At 54.2% G+C, this 19,586-nt stretch overlaps 1 protein-coding gene across 1 annotated transcript in view; it reads right to left on the bottom strand.

Annotated features, from left to right (window-relative positions):
* Nucleotides 1-19,586, bottom strand: part of ABR (ABR activator of RhoGEF and GTPase) — a gene marked incomplete at its 5' end in the record, with an annotated part of 77,962 nt that overhangs the window by 35,324 nt on the left and 23,052 nt on the right. The window contains 10 exons of the mRNA XM_082861070.1: nt 1,450-1,581; nt 1,977-2,074; nt 4,810-4,884; nt 5,806-5,910; nt 6,253-6,328; nt 6,694-6,816; nt 10,261-10,426; nt 12,368-12,489; nt 14,147-14,287; nt 14,872-14,924. Coding sequence (XP_082717196.1) covers nt 1,450-1,581; nt 1,977-2,074; nt 4,810-4,884; nt 5,806-5,910; nt 6,253-6,328; nt 6,694-6,816; nt 10,261-10,426; nt 12,368-12,489; nt 14,147-14,287; nt 14,872-14,924 — 1,091 coding nt within the window. The remainder of the gene's footprint in view (nt 1-1,449; nt 1,582-1,976; nt 2,075-4,809; nt 4,885-5,805; nt 5,911-6,252; nt 6,329-6,693; nt 6,817-10,260; nt 10,427-12,367; nt 12,490-14,146; nt 14,288-14,871; nt 14,925-19,586) is intronic.

Below are 19,586 nucleotides of genomic sequence, written 5' to 3'. Positions count from 1 at the left end.
CCTCATCCCTGCAGGAAGTAGCTTCCCGGGACTGAATCTAGAGCTCACTCTCATCAGCTCCCATTTCCTAAATAATGAAGGACCGGCTCATGGTTGCCTGGCAGCACTATCTCCCTGGCAACGGTGCTGAAGAGTGAGGTGCAGGTCCCCAGCATTAAGAAGGGATGTGCTCAGGAACATGGGGTGACATGAGGCAGATGGCTGGGCCCCCGCTGAATGATGCCATCTCCCTTGTTCAAACACAGGAGCCTGAGACAGGGGCAGGGGTAGGGGGGCGCACGCAAGTCCCCAAGGGGACACTGCCACCAAGGACACCCAGCCAAGAGTCAGGTACCAAACTCTGCGGCCTCAACAGTGCATCAGAGAACAAATGCTTCCTGTGAAAAAGCATCATTCTGCTCCCCGCACCCAGATCACATCTGGGGCAACTGTTAAGAAGCCTGTATGTACACGTATAGCTGGTTCACTTTGTTATAAGGCAGAAACTAACACACCATTGTGAAGCAATTATACTCCACGAAAGACGCTTAAAAAAATAATTAATTAAAAAGAAACCTAGAGTACCCAAGGCCCACGGCTCAATGGCAGGGTGTCAGTTACCATTTCCTTTGCACGGTCAGAGAATCCACACCCAAAGCAGGCTACTTGTGTCAAAAGCACGAGGCCATACAAGGTGCCAGATGGAATGTGGATAGCTCCACACTCAGTGGCACCCCTCCAAGCCTGCATCCCCTTGACAGGTAAGTGCATAGCAGCCATCTTCAAAACTGGCAGAACTTCCAAAGACACAGGCTGCAAACAAAGCCCTTTTCCCTCTGTACATTTGTAAGGCACCGAAAAACGTAGCTGAGGCATATATACTCTCACCCTGCCCCTGCTCGTACCACAGGACCCACCCTAAGCCAATGAACTCCTGGCACAGGTGAGTCAGCCCAGCAACCCTAGCAACAGGTCAGAGACCAGCCCCCAGCAACTCAGCTGGATCCTAAGCCCTTCCGGTCCAGTGGCCAATGCTTGGGGGGGTCTCACTCCTCCCATGGGAGACAGGGCTAATCCAACACAGCTCTCACGGATACAGCCTCAGAATCCTTCTTAACACAGTGTTCCTGGAAAAAGCCACTAGTAGGCTAAAGATGGGATGCGAAAACAAAGGTAGCTGTCATCCTTACTGTCCGTCCTGCAGGAGTGTGGACGATCCACTGGCACCAGATGTGGAAGCCCAAGGAACCAGGCACATGTGGGCTTCTGGGGCTAGAATAAGACACCATCTCCAGCAGGGGAGAATAACCACCTCGGGGAATGCTTCTCAGAACAGCTTTGAACCCAAGTCACAAAAGGCCAATCACCCTGACCAAGAAGGTGGAGGAGAAGGACGCCTTCCCCACTGGCACCACCTCCTGACAGCTCCCCGAGCCTTGCCCTGGTGCCCTGGCTGTGCCTGCCTCTCACCTGGATCTGCCCTTTGCCCATGATCTTGTCCACGATCTCGTTGTTGTCCTTGTTGACCTTAGTCTTGTCATAGCACTTCTCGTAGCACAGGATCCTCAGGGACTGAGACCCCTCCAGCTCAATCTCGAACTCCTGGGGAAAGATGGGACAGGGTCCTGAACCTCCAAAGCTGACCTGGCTTCCCAGTGGCTTCCCGCCCCACCATTGCAAGGGTGAGAGGGGGTGAGGTGGGGCTGTGAGGACCGCGTCGTGAGGCCTGGCGCAGCGTCCTCATTCTCTGGAGATCCAGAGGCCTCCGAATCGCTGAGGAAGTGGAGTTTAGGGCTTGAGCTGTAACGCCGTGTCCAAATACAAACCCGAGATCAGAGCCAGAGGAGCAGGGAGGTGGGGGCAGAGGGACAGAGCTGGCCCAACAGCAGGCCTGGCTGTCCTGGACCAGCCAATAGCACATGAGCACCAGGAGTGGGATGGGCACGGTGGGAGACAAGCCCAGGGGTCCCCATGGGGACACCAGCCCCTCCACTCACCTCGTCCCACTTGGGCTCTGTGGTGTCCCGGAACACCCTGGTTTTGGCTTTGCTGACAAAGTAGCCAAAGGAATCCACCTCCAGGGTACAGTACAGGTCTGCGGGGGGACAGGCAGAGACACACCGAGTGAGGCCCGAGGCTCAGGAACCCGGGAGGGAAAGGGGGATCACTCATCGGCCCCCCCAGCATCCCCATGGGCGGTCTGCAAATCCACATACTCCCTCCCGGGCTCAGGCCCTGGCAGTCTTCCCCTCCATGGGTGGTGCCAAGGTTGTTTCCCAGGGTAATGGTGTGTGTTGGAGGGTGGCTTTGGGGCACTACAGCCAATCCTCTGCAGTGTGAATCATGAGGCCAGGGGCAGAGGTCAGAGGATGGACATAAGTGCCCCTCCCAGGCCCCAGGAGCTGCCCAGCTGGGCCATCCTCCATCAGAAGGGCTTTCCTACAGAGGGGAGAGCGGGTACAGCCATCCCTGAGTTGCCTCTAACTGGGTGTGACAGAGACTAGATGTAACCGGGTATCCGAGCCCAACAGGCTGTGAGAGCAGGTAAACAGGCGAATGACGCGGAAGGCCTGAGGCACCCTGGCCTCCATCAGAGCAGAGACGCGTCTGGGTGGCTGAGAGATGGAGGGGCCTGAAGGGCCCCGTAACTGATTCTGCTATGAGCGAACCCTTTGTCAGGGGCCAGGGGATAGTTCCTGGGATAAAAGGAAGGGCTTTGCAGTCAGACTGTCCAGGTCAAATCCCAGCTCTGCACAGACCCCCTACCTCTGTGCCTGATTGCCCTCATCTGTAAGTCAGGAATGACAACGGTGCCTGCACCCTAGGCCTAATGTGACGAGTTTACTATGACAAGAAGCCGTGGCTGAAGATTCCCAAGGCTTAACTCCCTGAGTCAGAATGAATGCCTGAGTGGGTCAGGGGGCCGGGGGAAGGAGAAGGCGAGGACGGTCTGGAGGTGAGGGGAGACCCTGTAGCAGCACCTCACCCCATGTCTGAGCACCCTGACCCAGTTTGAGAGGTAAAACCCCTGCTCTGGGGGAGTGGGATGCCCCACCCCAATGGGCCTGCTCCCTGAGGCCCATCCCAGCCAAAAGGACGCAGAGAGACAGTAAGCAGGAGACATCTGGGCACCTGGTCCAGCTCAGTGGGCAGCAGACTTGGGGGTGTGTCACAGCCCCGAGGAGCTGACTGACCAGGGATATTCCCGGGCCACCCCCTCGCCAGGGGATTCTGTGGGTGTGGGGAGGGTCCTGGAAGCTGTCGCATGTACCACCAGCACAGCCTGGAGTGATGAGAGTGGTGGTCCTGGCCATATCGAGAGAAGGGCTGCTCTAGCGGCAAAAACGTGGGCTTCAGTGTCAGAAGACATGGATTTGATGCCACCACCTGTGTGCCCTACTGGGCCACCTGGGAAAGTCCCTGGAGCCTGCTGGGCCTCAGCCTCTTTGTGTGCCAAGTGGGAATGGCATCAGTGACCTCAGAGGGATGCCAGGAGAATCAGAGCAGATAACGCACCTGAAAACGCTTTGAACGTGTCAAGCACTATCCACTTGCTGGCCACGTGTGCGTTTTCTCCAGCATCTAGTAAGGGACCGAGGCACACAGCAGGTGTCTGGAAATAAACTACTTTGTTCAGCATTTCTGAACTCCTGTTCATCCAGGGATTAAGGAGATGTGGTTTCTGTTCTCTACGAACTCATAGCAGAAGAGGCAATTTATTTTTATTTTATTTTATTTTATTTTTGCGGTACGCGGGCCTCTCACTGCTGTGGCCTCTCCTGTTGCGGAGCACAGGCTCCGGACGCGCAGGCTCAGCGGCCATGGCTCACGGGCCCAGCCACTCCGCGGCATGTGGGATCTTCCCGGACCGGGGCACGAACCCGTGTCCCCTGCATCGGCAGGCGGACTCTCAACCACTGCGCCACCAGGAAAGCCCGAAGAGGCAAATTTTAAGTGACAAAACAGTATGACAGGTGCTGCCCTGGGGTGATGGGAACACAGAGCGGGGAGGCAGATTTACTGCAGGAATTCAGGCTTCACAGTGAATGTTTATTAAATGACTGTTTGCGAGCCAATGGCATAACCTCTCCGTGGTGCTCTGCAGGGAGAGAGGCAAAGGGCAGATCTCATCCGCCAGAGGGGAAAAGAGGGAGTGAGAGGAGTCAGGAGCCCTGGCTTTCTGATCCTACATGATGTTAAGTCCTTTTATCTCTCTGTGACTCAGTTTTCTCATCTGGCAAGTGGGGAGAAGCTATTAGCTGTCTAATTGACTCACAAATTCCTACAGGGAGAAAAATTAGATAAAAATGGAACTGTATTTTGTGAAATACTAAGAACTGCACTGATGTAGTAGATGGTGATTTAGAAGGAAAAAGAAGTGTGTGTGGCAGTGTGCTGGCACTACACATACAGGTCATGTTTAAGCCTGCTCTTAGGTCTGTATTAACAAGCATGATTGCCTTTTATGGAGAAAGAAGCTGAGGCTCAGAGAGGTTAAGTGACTTGCCCAAGGTCACACAGCTTGTCATCGGCAGATGTGGGATTAGAGCCCCGTATTTCTGATACCTGGGGGTGGGGAAGGGCTTGGGGAAGAGTAGACCTTGGAGACAAAGGGCAGGGATGATCTCCCGCCAAGAGGAGCTGGCTCCTGGCCTTTGGGGGAATGCCCCACATCTCAGAGGAGCTGGCAGGGCCCCAGCCTGGGCAGACAAGAGCAGAGCAGGTGAGCAGTGGGAGGCCCTGTGCAATGGGTCCACAGGGACTTTCAGTGAAAGGATGAACAATGGCCCACCCAGCCTCTTCCTGGGGCTGCTGGTCAGGGGTACTTACTGGCTGACTGTTTAAACCCCTTGGCAGAGTGGACGATGACATGGAGGAAGCCATAGAGTCCTGGAGACTCGTCGTCTGCAAGAGAGAAAAGCCCCCAGGGAAGGGGGTGATGAGAGGCCTGCTTCTTCCCCTCCTCACCCCCGGCTGGTTGGATGCAGAAAGGGCGGGAGACGGTCTGTGCCTTGGTCCGACAGCACCACCTGGTGGCCAGATGAAGAAGCTTCCACAGTCCACTGCTTCCGGGAATGTGGGCCGCTGCTCCTTTCTCCCTCCACTCAGCCTGGGTGGCCAGTCCACACCTTCCTCCTGGGCCAGGGACTTCGTCCCATTTCCCGCGGGGCACTTTCCCTCCCCCATGAATCCTGCCTAACCGCTGGCTGCCCGACTCAGCTTAGCCTTCCGAATTTGAAATTAACCAATATTAAGTCACTCTGTGCCAAGCAAAGAGAAGGTCCAGCTCTGCCTCCTCTTTGGGACATATGGGGCAGATGACCCCCACTGTGGAGGAGAGCTTGCTTTCAAACCCCTCCCTTACTCCAGAACCTCCCACAGGCTCCTCAGCTTGAACAACATACTCCCCTGTTTGGCATTCAAGGCCTTCTAAGATCTGATCCCTGGAAACTTCTGGCCGTATTTCTCATACACTACTCTCATCCACCTACCCTTCCCCTGCGCCACCACCCTGCTCCATGAACTGGCTTCCATGAACTGACGACCTCAGGAACATATTAACAACACAATCCCAGTGCACCAGGGCGCCAGATCTTCTCTCCAGCCAGAGGTGGCCAGGGAGTAGTTGGGGCTGTCTGGAGACTCAGCAGAGAACAACCCCTATTCAAACTCTCTGTGTACCTGGCAACTGAGTCTTCCCAGCCCAGCGGAGCAGAGATCAGCTATTTGTAGCTGAGTGTCTAGCTAGGTCTTTGTGCAAGGCCCCAGCAATGCCCTGGGGGCTTGGACCTGCTGATTTGAGTAACCTTGGGTTCCAGATCTTACCGTCTTTATTGCTGGTGACAGGAATGTTGTGTACAGTCCTAAGTTTGAAACAGGATCCCGTGAGCACCTGGAGCTCCACTGAGCTCAGGACAAAGGCCTGGAGATCTGCAGGAGGAGACAAGAGAGAGGGGAATGGCACCACAGGTCCACTAGGACCTACTGCTCTTCCTTGGGGGCTACTGCAGGAAAAAAGCTGAGCTCTAGGGGCAGAGTGGGTCACTGGCAGGGAGGGAGAGTAGACATTCAGCTGGGAATAGTCACGGGTGCTGCTGGAGGGGTAAGAATTGGAGGGTCTAACTAGAGAGGTTCACGAATGTGTGTACGAGACAACAAGAGCAAGAGACAGAGAGCTGGACAGCCCTGGGCTTTGGGTCAGTCCTATTGCTAATTCATCGTATGCCTTAAGCAAATCACCATCAGGGTAGCGTAGTTGGGGCAGGGTTTTACCTTTCTTCTGTAGTTTCTGAATTGCTTCTCTCCACTCTGACCTCTCATAGTCTGAGGACAGTAGGAACAGGTAGCTCTGTAGAAAGGAGAAGAGAATTCAGTAGGATGACCAGAGTCAGGCCAAGGACATTTCTGGATCCTGGGGCCCACAGTGAAGCTCCTTTACCCAGGTACCCCTACGCTTGGAGAAGGGCAGCTAGGAGGAAGGCCTTCCTCCTAGGAAGCCTGGTGACAGGAGTGGCAGTGCCAGTGATGGCCAGCAGAGGGCACTGGCTCCCCACCAGCGGGGAGAGGGAGTCCAGGGCTGGAGCCATGGCAGCCTCCTTGGGAATTGGGGGCCTGAGTCCCTGATTCCCACGGGTCAGGGCCAGGAGCTATAGAGAGTGGGCAGCCCTGGACCGAGGAAGGGAACTGTCTCTGTTCCATCCCCACCCTTCTGACCTTTCCATTCCGATTGTGGATCCGAAATGGGATTGTGGGGGAATTGAGCAGCAGCAAGAACTCATTCTCAAACATCTTCTTTTTCAGGCGCTCGATGGCCCGGCTCTGTCCTTTGTTGGCTTTCTGCAGGGGACAGAGGGCACAGACGGTTCTCTTCACACTCAGACTCCACTTCTCACCCAGTAGCTCTATGTACAACATTCCCCTGTGTATTCATCATTTTTTTTCCCTTTTCTATATTTTATGATGATTTGATGTCTTGGGGGGCCTAGCCAGCCACAGAGAAAACTGCTCCTCCCAGGACATGCTAAATCCTAAGCTAGTAAATGACTCCTCTGTGAGTGCGTCTCTCGTGTGCAGACCAATCGATCTTGAGTCCACACCTCCAACCACCTCCTTTAATGAACTCACACACAATCCAGTATTTCCTCTGCCCTAGATAACCCAGGGCAACTAGACACCACTACTCTAGCCCAGAGCCTGCTGCCTTATTCAAACTAGCCAGTCCTAAGTTGTTTCCTGTGGAAAACACAATCCAGGCTCTGGGCCACGCACTCCCCACGCTCCTTCTGCCTCTTGACCGAACCTGGTGCTCTCCCATGTGGCACGCCCCCTTCTCTTGGAAACTATAAGTAATAAAATAAATATAAGTAATAAAAATCTTCCAGTGGCATCAGCATCTCTGAGTTATCACTCATTCATCTCCATAAATTAGATCCCGGGTACCACTGAGACACCCTGCTTAAAAACTGCAGACAACTTTCAGCATAAAGACCCCACCTCTGGCCTCCCACACGGGGCCTCCCCTGGCTGGGTTCCAGCTTCCACGCCCAGCTGATGTCCCGTCACTCGCCCCCTGCACCCTCCACCCCAGCATCACGCTATTATTACCCCTGTTCTCTAACAAGCTGTCCCCCCTCTCAGCCAGTGTTCCCTTCTCTTCCAGTTTTTCAAGTTTATATTTTATAAAGGATCCCTTTCCTTTTATTAACTGCTATCATGTTTCATATCTCTGTTCCAACGCCGTCCTCAAGCTCCACGGTTAGAATGCATCTCTGAAGCACTTTTTTTTACCCACTAGACTGGAAAAATTGTGACAATTGCTCACAGCTGGTGCTGTGACAGTGTGGGGGAACAGTGACTGTGACACAATGCTGGAGAGAACATGATCGGATGCAAACTTTTCAGAGGTAAATCTGGTAATGAAATGCACAAGCCCTCTGCCCCAGACATCCCACTAGTAGGGAATCTACTGGAGGGAAACATGAGTGCAGATTAAAGAACGAGAAACAAGCTGCAGACTCCAATACGTTGTCATGTAGTCGAGCAGAAGAGGATGCAGCTGTTACAAAGGATCTGATAGGGCTTCCCCGGTGGCGCAGTGGTTGAGAGTCCGCCTGCCAATGCAGGGGACACGGGTTCGTGCCCCGGTCCGACAAGATCCCACATGCCGCGGAGCGGCTGGGCCCGTGAGCCATGGCCGCTGAGCCTGCGTGTCCGGAGCCTGTGCTCCGCAACGGGAGAGGCCACAGCAGTGAGAGGCCCGCGTACCGCAAAAAAAAAAAAGGATCTGATAGATTAAATTGCAAAACAGCACGTGTAGTCTAATCTCATTAAAAAATACATACACACACACACACACACACACACACACACACACACGCGTATAAGCATAGAAGAGTCTAGAAGAATACACCTCAAACTGGTGATAATGGTGGGGTGACGATGATCAGTTCTACTCTATACACTTTGATATTGTGAGCATTTCTTGTTATAATAAGCTAGTGTTACATTGGTAATTAGAAAAAAAATTGTGTTTAAAAAATACTATTAAAGAATAAATTGCTGCTTCTTTTGTGACTCAGAGAACAACACTGTGCCTCTCCAGTGACTCTTAACATGTTGTGTCACATGCTGTGGTCACACACAGGGATGTCTTCATTCTCCACTGGATACGGAGGTCTGTGAGGCATCTAGTACACCCCTGCAGCCAGCAGCCAGTAGAGGTGTGTAAGCATGGATTCAACTAAGCAGAAGGCCATGTCTGCACACCCGGGGAAGGACGGAGGGCACAAAGCCTGCTGCTCCCAGGACCGGGTGAGAAACATGCATGCAGGATGCCCCTGAAGTGGGGAGGCTGGACAGAGCCTGATGGGGAAACAGGCTCCACCGAGGCAGGGTAAGCCTGGCTGTTCAGGAGGAGGACACCTGTGCTTGTCAGGGGGCTCCCTGACATCTGGGCAGATGCACCCGCAGTCTGACCCTCAGCCCTAGGACATTCCCCTGAACCAAACATCCCTGGGGTTACTACTGTGGTCTTCCTCTCCGCTGTTCAAAGAGAGATGCCTGGGTTTAAAGAATCCTTAGAGGCCATTTGGTCATGTATTTCTCAACAACTGTTCCCAAAGCACCTATTTATTACGTGCTGAGTACTAGGGCACAGGACTGAAGCAAACAGCCCCCTCACTAGAGCTGAAATTCTAGTGGGGAAAAGAGAAAGCAGAGCGTGCAACTTTCATTCAGTACCAACAAAGCAAAGCAAAGAGGTAAACGTCTGGAACCAGGAAGCTGGGCACCCAACCCAGACTGTAGCGGGCAGACATCAGGGAAGGGTCGTCAGGTGAGGTTAGGCCTAAGGCCGAGCCTGGACGGGTGAAGAGGAGAGACCAGGCCAACCAACCAAGCCCCTCCACGCTCTTCCTTCCATTCATGCGTAAGGCTCTGCCTGTAAGGTGCTTTCCTCTAGCCACTGTTTTCAAATACGTGAATTTAAGGCTATCCATTGTCCTCTAAAGAGCACTTTGGCTACATCCCATGGGTTTTGACATGGAGTGCTCTCATTTTCAAGCAGGTCTAAACAGTTTGCAGTTTCCATTTTGATTTCCTCTTTATCTTGAAAGTTTTAACTTCCCAGGCATATATTTAACTATATTCTAGCTGTTAATTTCTAATTTTACTGCACTGTAGTTTGTGAACATGACCAGTACACTATCATTTTTTCTTTTCAATTTGAGATTTCCTATGCAGCCTAATACATGATAAATGTCTGTGAATGTTCCATGTGTGTTTGACAGAATCTCAGTTCTCTGTCAGGACACAAGATTCTGTGCATTTTTAGATCAAGTGATATTCAAGGCTCCCTCTGTTATTTATTTGCCAACTTGATCTGTCCATTTCTGAGGGGCCTCCCAGGTCCTTTCTCTTGCATACATCTTGCTTTTCCTTAAGAAGGACTTTTTCTTCTCTTGCTTTCCTATTCTGCAGTGTTTGGCATACACTGTTCCCCAGGAAACGTCCCATAATTAACCCCACTGCATTCTGAGCACTGACTCCTCCTTGGCCCGCCCTCCATATGCTCTGTGCTAATGGTTAGAGTCTTTCCCTGGGCACATAAATGTATCTTGAAGACTATAAAGAAAGACCTCCCACTCTTACATCCTGCCTCCCTTGTCAGACTCCCAAACCTTACCACTTCCCCTCCCTCCACCTCCCTGGCACACCCAGTTCAAAGGGTCCCAATAAAAATGGCCTACTTCCCTGCCCCAGCTGAGGCCAGGCTCTGCTTACCTCCTTCTGGATTTCACTCTTAAGGGCAGAGATCTTCATTTTCATGTCCTCCAGCTCGTGGTCTGGGAAGGGGTGCACCTGGGGACTGGCCTCAGACTCCTCAGGGGATGGAAACACTAGGTCAGCCAGGGGGATGTACCATTTGCAGTCATATTGCTGGTGCTTCCTGCAAACAAGTCAGAGGGAGATGTGAGCCAGAGAGGAATTTGGATCTTCAGGCCTGAATTGCTGGAACCAAACACCACCTGAAAGGGATTTACTAAGAACTCATCACAGGCAAGAACGATCCCCCTCCTTGAGGAGCCTAATCAGGAAACACTCGTGGAATTATGAGAGTTGGGTTCTAGGGTCAGGCAGGAGTAAGGGCTCTGGACCTTGGGACTGTCATTCTTCTGGCCCAGAACAACTGATGTTCTTAAACAGCCCAAACCTCTAGGGTATGAGCAAGAGTGGTCTCATGCCTTCCTGTTCCCCATCCCACACTCTTCCTTCCCTTCTAGCCTGTCTATACTTAGCTTACATTCATTATCTTCTAGGCTAGAGATAGAATACAGACGCTATTTTGAATGCCAACTTTTATCAATAGAGGTCACATGGGATACTGAGTTGAGGATTATAAAGCCACAACCAAGGGACTTCCCTGGTGGCGCAGTGGTTAAGAATCCGCCTGCCAATGCAGGGGACACGGGTTCGAGCCCTGATCCGGGAAGATCCCACATGCCGTGGAGCAACTAAGCCTGTGCGCCGCAACTACTGAGCCTGCTCTCTAGAGCCCGTGAGCCACAGCTACTGAAGCCCGTGTGCCTAGAGCCCGTGCCCTGCAACAATAGAAGCCACCGCAATGGGAAGCCCACGCACCACAACAAAGAGTAGCCCCCACTCGCCGCAACTAGAGAGAGCCCGCACACAGCAATGAAGACCCAATGCAGCCAAAAATAAATAAATAAATTTATTTTTTTAAAAAGGGAGTAAAAAAGAAGTAATCTCTGAGAATGTACCTTAAAAAAAAAAAAGCCACATCCAAGTCTAACGAGAAACGGTGCCATGGTCCACTAGTAACGTCTGCCTTGGGCAAAGGACTTAAGGCAGAGGTACGTATACTTACGACTGTCACCTCCGCTTTAGAATCATCTCAAATGTCATCTAGTTCCAGGGAGTCATCCCTTCTTTTGAAACTCATAATAACCTCTCCTTCTCTCACTTCCCCCAGGACTTTGGTTTGCACCTCCCTGCAACACTGAGCGTATGGCTTGTCTCCCCTGGCACACCGTAGATGATAAGGAAATACAGCTGGAAGGATGTGGGAGTGAATACTGAATAAGCTTTTCTGCTCATGACACAGGGACACCCATATCACTGGGTATAGTGACGGAGCTGGAAAGAAGCTTTCAAGTCAGATTAAGGTTCAAATCCCATCTCCTCCACTTCAGTTGTGCGACCTCGGGCAACTTATTTAACTTTATTCTAAGCCTTTTCTCTCATCTGTGAGATGGGGATAATAATACCTACTTTGTGGAGTCACTGGGGAGATTAGAAATAATATATTCAAAGCATTTGTCGTGGCACCTGGCATGGCATAACCACTCAATAAACGATACCAGCAGATTTAATGAATATTCACTGAATTGCAGTTAGCAAAAATTTAGAGATGTCTAATAAAAGGAGAATGCTTAAGTAAATTATGGCATATCCACTTGTAACATCACGCAGGAAAGTAAAATGATGATTATGAAGATTAGGCAGCAACAGGGAAAATGCTTATGACGTGAAATGGAAAAAGCAGAGCCCCAAATTGGGTATTCACTCTGATTACAAGTATACGAAGAAACATAAGAACATTTTAAAAAACTGGAAGGAAATACAGCAGCAGGAGACCAATGCTTATGTTCAGGTGGGTGACGGGTTTTTTTTTTTCTTCTGTAATCTGGTTGCGTTATCTTTACAATTAAAACCATGATTTATTTTTAGAAAAAGGCTATGAAGTAAAATAAAATTAATTAATATGTTTTTAAAAAGGGGAAAAAAATGCAGACTGCCCCCGGTTGCTGAGGGGCTCCACAGCGGGCAGGGTCTAGCTGCACTCCAGCCCCCCATCCTGCACACTCACCCCGCCGATGTCTTCTTTAGCTTGGCGCACAGTAGGACGTCTGTGAAGAGGAAGACATGCCGCAGCTTCCGGGAGCCCTCCGACACTTCCACCAGGAAGCCGTCCTTCACCAGCTGCCGCGTCTGAGGGAGATGGTACACCCGCCCCCGCCTGGGAGTCAGCCCAGGGCCCAGCCTGCACCCATCCAGCTGTGGGGGTGAGGGTGGGGCTCCAGGGAGGGACCGTAGTGTCTGGTGGTTAAGAGCACTGGCTTTGGGGTCAGGGACATGGGCTTAAATCCAGACTCTGCCACTTCCTGGCTGTGATCTTGAGGGCAATTTCCCCGATTTCTCTAAGCCTCAGTCTTAGAAACTGTAAAATGGGGATAATGATATTTGCCCCGCAAGGTAGGAGTCATGGTGTATGTAGAACAGTTAGCACAGTGCCCGGCATGTAAGATGTGATCAACAAGCGGTAGCTTTCCACTTCCCTGCAGCTCTCAACAGCTCACACCTGGATGGACCCACACTGGGTCATGAACACTCCCTCCCACCCCCACCATAAAACCCCCCTAACCCTGCCTAAGATGTTGATCTAGTTTCAGCTAAACCTCGACCCGCAGAACCACTCAGGCCCATTTACACCGTCTCTGACCCTGGACTTCCTTCCGCGGGGCCATCACAGTGTCCTGCGGAACCTGCAGCCACCTCTAACCTGGGCTCTGGCTGGCCCAGAGCATTCTGCTCCACGCATAACTTCCAGAGCCTCCTCCCTGCCACCCTCAGAGCCAGCAGGCTGCTGTGGGGCTGTCACTACCTGTCCCAGCCTTCCCCGTATTACGTGCCGCGTGACCTATATACGTTGCCATATGTAGGTGAGCACCTAGAAAGTATACAACTAAAATGATCTGAAACTGGTCGTGTTCCAGGGCCTCTGGAGCTCTTTCAGACATCCGCAGAGTCCAACAAACTGGGGACATTCCAGGGTTTGCACACCAGGGCTGGGAGCTGCATCAGGAACAGCTCTCTGTACCCTATTAGTCACTCTCCAGAACGTGTCCCTCATTACTTCCCTCCCCAGGAGACACTGAAGGCTCGTAAATGTCACAAAAGGAGCATAAACCCAGCCAGCCTTCACCCCTAAGCGCCACTTAATTACCTCTCTTGGACAGGAAACCCCGTACGTGGGCCAGGCTGCTGACCCATGCAGGTAACGGTCCCTTTGATTCTTCACATTGCTTCCCCTCACTGAGGTGTCCCCACCCTTCCACCAAAAAGGGCCCCCAGGGAACTGGAGCTGCTAGCCACACCTAGGCGCCCACCTGGGACAGTCCAGCCACCTGGCAGCCTCAGTCATCTCTCCCTGATTCCACAAGCTCCCTCAGCCCGAGCCATTATCTTCCAGGGGACTCTGAGGACATCCTACTGCCCAGAGGGGGCTGTCTGCATTCAAGAACGAGATAGCCAGAGCCCTGGTCTGGGGGTCAGCACATGAGGCTCGCAGACAGATAACCCCAGCTAAAGAATCCAGTTCCGACACTTATAGCCGAGAGACCTCATGCAGGAGACCTGGAGAGACTCTCCGGGGCCCCGTTTCCTCTTCTGCTCCTGTGGACTATTGTGAAGATTCATGAGACGCTGGACTTTAAGCTGTCAGTCCAGGACCTGAAGGCCTCTCCTTGGCTGGGAATGAGAGATCAGGGCTGGAGAGCCACAGAGCATCGGGCAGTGGTGCCCGAGCGGGGCAGGAGAGCAGGGACGGGCAATCTGGGTGCCAGGCTATGCTGGGTCCTGAGCTCACCTCCCCCTTGGGGGTTGTGACTGCAGTCCGTCGGGGGTCAATGTCCTCATTGATGCTGGACAGGAAGTTCTGGGAGATGCGGAGGGCATCCTGTAGCAGCGGGTAGTCTGGGTGGTCCACAGGTGTGTGCTTCAGCAGGTCCTGGGAAGGATGGGGTGGTGAGTTGCGGGGAGCGGTTCTGGGGCTTAGTGAGAAGACAGTGGGGAGAACTCTATCCTCACTGAAAGAATTCCGAGGGAGACACTAGGGACCCACACTCTAACCTGGTCATGCCTGCAAAATCTGAAATAAAAATTAGGGTCAGAGCAGCAGGGGTGAGGGCAGTGGTGCCGCTTTATTCCTGCTGCAGTCATTACTCTTTCCCCGGGCAGCACAGGCCAGGTGGAGTCTCGTGTCACCAAGCAGCTGGGAGAGACACCCCGCTACTCACCCCACAGCTGCTCCAAGGACACTCGAGACCATCAGTCAAGGGATCGGGAGGCAGGAAGTGCCTGCCTCCTGGGGAGCATCTGGCCCCAAATCAAGCTTCGTGGCCAAGCTACTTAGGCCCTGGACCCACCGGCATGGCCACCACAGGCCAGGCAGGTGCAGTCAGGGCCCAGCGACCCTCTGCCCAACTCCCCAGATGGGCTGTTCTCAGCGACTCCAGTGCCCGTCCACCCTGAGTTCAGTCTCCCATCCAACTCTTAAGCCCTCTCAGGCCATTCAGCGGGGTACACACTCACGTGTAGGACAAGGGTGCTCCTGGTTACTCGGTCAATGGGCTTGTAGAGCAGAGCTGTTGGGAGCAGGGAGAAAGGAGACAGGTCAGATGAAATACAGGGAGCAGCCTGAGACCTCAGGGGGCAGCCTCATGCCCCCACCCGCCTCCCTCCCTTGCATGGACACCCACTTACAGAAGGCCAAAGTGGGTTCCATGGTAACCCACACCTCCATTTTCACCCCAGGCAGCCCAGATAACACCAAAAGGGGGACACACAGCTCTGGTGGCCCGGGTCCCCTCCCACCTGCCTCCTCATCTCATCTCCCACCAGACGTGATTTCTTCGACGGCTGTGCGTCCCCCAGGCCCGTCCTGGCTTGACCAGGCTCGAAGCAGACACAGATACTCCTCTGTACCCTCCACGATGAATCACACAGCCTTACGCCCCAGAGCTCCAGGACTCTGGGGGTCACACCCGGGACCCCAGAATGCAGGAAGGAGACACTGTTTTTCCAGGGAGGGCGGTGTCCCTGTGCCCCATCATTCTCATATCCCTCTGGTCCAAGGCCTGGCACCGCCAGCTGGGAACAGCATGCATCGTTCTGACCCACACGGTTGACCTCATCTCCATGAGGAAGACCCCTCTCCATGCCCTCAACCCCCTCCTGGCTGAGGGCCAAGGAGGCATGCCCAACCTCCACAGAAAGGCTCTGCTCTCAAGCTAGTGGCAGCCGGGGGGGCAAAGATTTCCTAAAGGAATTCAGGTGGGGCTTCGAGTATGAGAGCCCCTGAAGAGGCTGGGAAAATGCAAGCTCATCGGGGCCCCCACTGGCCACGCCCCTCGGTGACCAGGACACCACATGAGGATTGCTGGGATTCAGCAGGGACAGGTGGCGGCGGCAGCTGGCCCACTGACACTTCCAAACAAGGCTCCTGCAAGCAGCTGTGCCCTGCCCCTCCCAGCCTGGGGGGTTCAGCTCCGGTCCTGCACCTGGACACCTCTGTCCATGAGGTCATGACCTTTGTCCTCCTGCCGTGGGAGCAGTAAGAGGCAGGATGCTGGTCTGGGGAGGAGGACCCCAGAGTGGGTGTCCCATGGGACCAGGCCGTGACAGGTCCCAGAGCTGACATTCATGGCCCAGCCAGCCCCCAAACCAGAGAGTTCCCCAAAGTCCTAGATATAAATACCATGCGCGTTGCTAAATGGACACTTTGGGGAATAATGTGCTGGCTACGGAGAAGATGCAGTCTCAGTGGTGTGCCTCGAGCCTCATCTGTTGGCTTTGCCTGGCTGCCCGTTAGAATCACTAGGGAACTCTTAAAAGATTCAGATGCCTGTTTCCCCCTCTCCCATCAACTAAACAGCAGGCTCTGATGGGCAGAACCCAGGCATCACCATTTTAAAAAATCTCCTATGCCAATTCTGATATGTCATAATGGTTGAAAACCACTGCTTTGTGCAAACACATCTCCCATGATTTATTTGCAGCCCTTTCTTAATTGAGCAATTTCTAGAGCCCCTCCCCGTGGGCTATGGGAGCTAGAATGGACAGGACCAGGCTTGGGGTATCTTGGGACAGTGAGGGTACAGCCCAGTTACCAGCCCAGGAGGGGACCAGTTCTGAGGCTGTCTAGGATACCCACCTGTGGCTCAGCCCATCTGCAGGGGGGAAAAAAATCACTCCCTGAGAACCCCAGAGACCCAGAGAAAGTGCAAGCTCAGCAGACACCTGCCAGGGTGGGCCCTCGAGTTCCCGTCCAGGGAAAGCTGATACTACAGTGTCAGCTCCCTCTGCCCCGCTGTCAGGTCCCAGGAGGAAGAGGTTTCTGACTAAGCTCAGAGGTCTGCACAAATGGTGGATTGGGTTTCAGACGGGTTATTAATATGCCTAGAATCACCTCAAGAGTCCACTTGATTGTGGCCGTGGAATGAGTCCTAATGCATCAGCCCCAGGTGGTGGAGGGGCAGGTGGGAGGAAGGGTGGGGAGAGGCAAGTGCAGGGAGAGGGCCCTGGGGCCACGGTCAGATATGGAAGGAACCAGCGCGGCCCTGGCGTTCGTGCTCTCCACGGCACCTGCACACCTGCTTCCCCTGAGAATGCAGGGTGAAGAGCCCACCTTTCCCACCTCACCTGCTCCACGGCTCCAGCAGGCTGGCCTGCTTCTGCCTCTGCTTCACCCACTCTCGCCCCTCCTCACCATGGGGTTCCTGTCTCTGGGACAGACACCATTCACCAAGTTGCAATGCCTGTCTCTCCCCCTCCTCCAGAAAGCCTTCCCCAACCAGGATTTTCACAAGCAACACTCACAGCGCCTAAAAGTCCAACCATGACATGTGCAGGCTGGCCTCTCTCTAGCTTGCTGAGTACTTACTCTGTGTCCAATGGCACTGTTTTACGTGCGTTATTTCCTTTAATTAAAAAGGGAAGCAATTATCACTAGCCCCATTTTACAGATGCAGAAACTTCTCGAAAGCACAGAGAAGTTATGTGACTTGCTCACAGTCACAAAGCTGTAAGGGACAGCTGGGTTTTGAATCTACCCATGGTCTACCCGTGCTCCTATCTTTGAGATGTCCCCTTCCGTAGGGGCGGCAGCACCTGCAAAAGCTCGGTGGCCCTCGGGAGGATTCTGGGAAAGATTCACCGGGAAGGAGTGGATGAGCGGGCCTCTCTTGTTGCCAAGGTGAGCCCCCTTCTTAGGGGCCTGGGTCACACGCGGCTTTCCTTGCACCTCCACTGCGTGTGGCCCCGGAGCCCTGCAGACTGGGCGCTCGGCACACAACCGCTAAGGCAGACAACTGCAGGGTGAGCCCCAAGTGGCACAGCCTCCCTGATACCCCACAACCAGCACCCCTTGGAGGGGCTGAGAAGAGTCAAACAGCGTGGTCAGCAAGGGCTCCTTCACTCCTGACCCCTCACTTGAAAGCTGACTTTGCTGCAGGGACCAAAGAAACCCTGAACTCCAGGTCCCAGGCCTGTTTCACTAAAACTAAGCTTCTTTGGGGGGAAGAAAGAGGAAGCAAAGGGCTGACCGTTTCCCCTTTAGGGAGACTGACTGGAGACTTGACCAACTCCTAGGCCAGACCAAAAAGGGCATTTTCCCCTCAGATCTAGGACCACGCCAGTTTCAAGCCTGTCAGCATCTCAGCCGAGGGGCGGGGACCCAGGTCAGCTTCTGCCTGTGACTACAGCTGTCCTGCTGGGACAGCTGGAGAGGGGCAACCGCAGGGGCTATCTCCATCACGAGCAGTCTTCAATGCAGGACAGCCCGAGAAGGTGAGGGGACAGCTGATCGTGCACGGCGGCCTCCGGGAAGAGCCCGAGAAACCTCAGCATCGCTCCTCCAGCATGCTGCCACCCCCCTCTGTTCAGCCTTCAACAAGGAGCTCCGGGTTACCACGGAGATATGAGAGCAAAGTGACTGAGAGGGGTGCAGAGACACAACGCCTGGTGGGAGAGAAGAAGGTCCTGAAACCAGCTGCCTGCCACAGGAGCCCAGAGCAGCTGGCCCGGGGCAACATTTGAGCCTTATGCCCCTGCCAGAGGCAGCGGGGCTCATCCCTAAGGTACCTCTGGCCTCGGAAGGCGGGGCCCACTAGCTTCCGGACACTTCCTCGCCTAGATCTGTGCCAGCCTCCTCTGGGCAAGAGCCTGGCTGACTGCACACACCTGTCCCAGGACCTCCTCCCTGAGGGAGCTGCGAAGATGATGCTCTGTCCGTCCCCGCTACTGTATGGTGGGTGTGTGACCTTCACAAAGCAGCAGCCGGCCACGCCCCCCTCTCCCACCAGCATTCACGGCCAAGACCTCAGCTCAAGGGTCTCCAGTGGCTAGAAACGAACCCCCTGGGAGCAATCCAATTCCTTCCTGCTCCCCTGCCATTCAGAGAGGAGAGAGCTAAGGCGGTGTGTGCACTCCAGGCACACAATACCCTGGCCTCTCACGAAACAAAGAGACTCCCAACTTCTCCCTCCAGCCGGGGCTGGCGCCCTCCCGCTCCAAGGCACTGCCATCCAGACCATCTGTCACTCTCTGATTGCCCCTGCTGACCCCTCTCCAACCCCAGGGTGGCCACCCCTGCAGGCCCAGCCTTGTCACTTTCTCTCCGCAACAGCCTCTCCAGGAAGTTGCCCCCAGCCTCTGAAGCTGAGGCTCCCCACAGATCCTAGGGGTACCTGGACCCCTCTAGCCTGGTCCTCCCATTTCCAAGCCACCCTGCCCCGAGCGGCCCCCAGGCTCCAACTCCAGGCTGGAAGCTGGCTGGCGCGGGGTTAACATAGGTCCAGCCACTTGTCCCCCCTCCCTGCCCTGCTGCCCCCCAAACCTTGATGGCCACATTTCAGCCCACTCCAGCCAGCCCCCAGAGGTGGGAAGACACACCACCTCTCGGGAGAGGGGGCCTGGGTTACCATAGGTGCAGTTACAGCAGAAGCGAATGATGAGGAGAATTTCCATGGCAGCCTCCGTCCCCGCGGCAGGAGCGGGCGGCCATCGCTCCCGGCTCCCCAGCTCCCATCAGCAGCCCGGCCACTCAGCCACCTTCCCGGCTGCTGCTGCACAGCCTCCAGAATCAAGCAGCCGCTTCTGAGTGCTCTTCTAGCAAGGGGGAGGGGAGGGGAGGGGAGGGCTGCGTGCGTGGAGGGGGGAGGAGGGGGGGAGTGAGCCGCCTGCTGGCATCCTAGGGAGGAGCACGTTTGTAGCTGGCCAGCTGCCTGGGGACGGAGGCTGGATGCCTC

The sequence above is a fragment of the Leucopleurus acutus genome, assembly GCF_964270905.1.
Source record: "Leucopleurus acutus genome assembly, chromosome: 19".
Lineage (NCBI taxonomy): Eukaryota > Metazoa > Chordata > Mammalia > Artiodactyla > Delphinidae > Leucopleurus > Leucopleurus acutus.
This window is presented reverse-complemented; position numbering and strand designations above follow the sequence as displayed.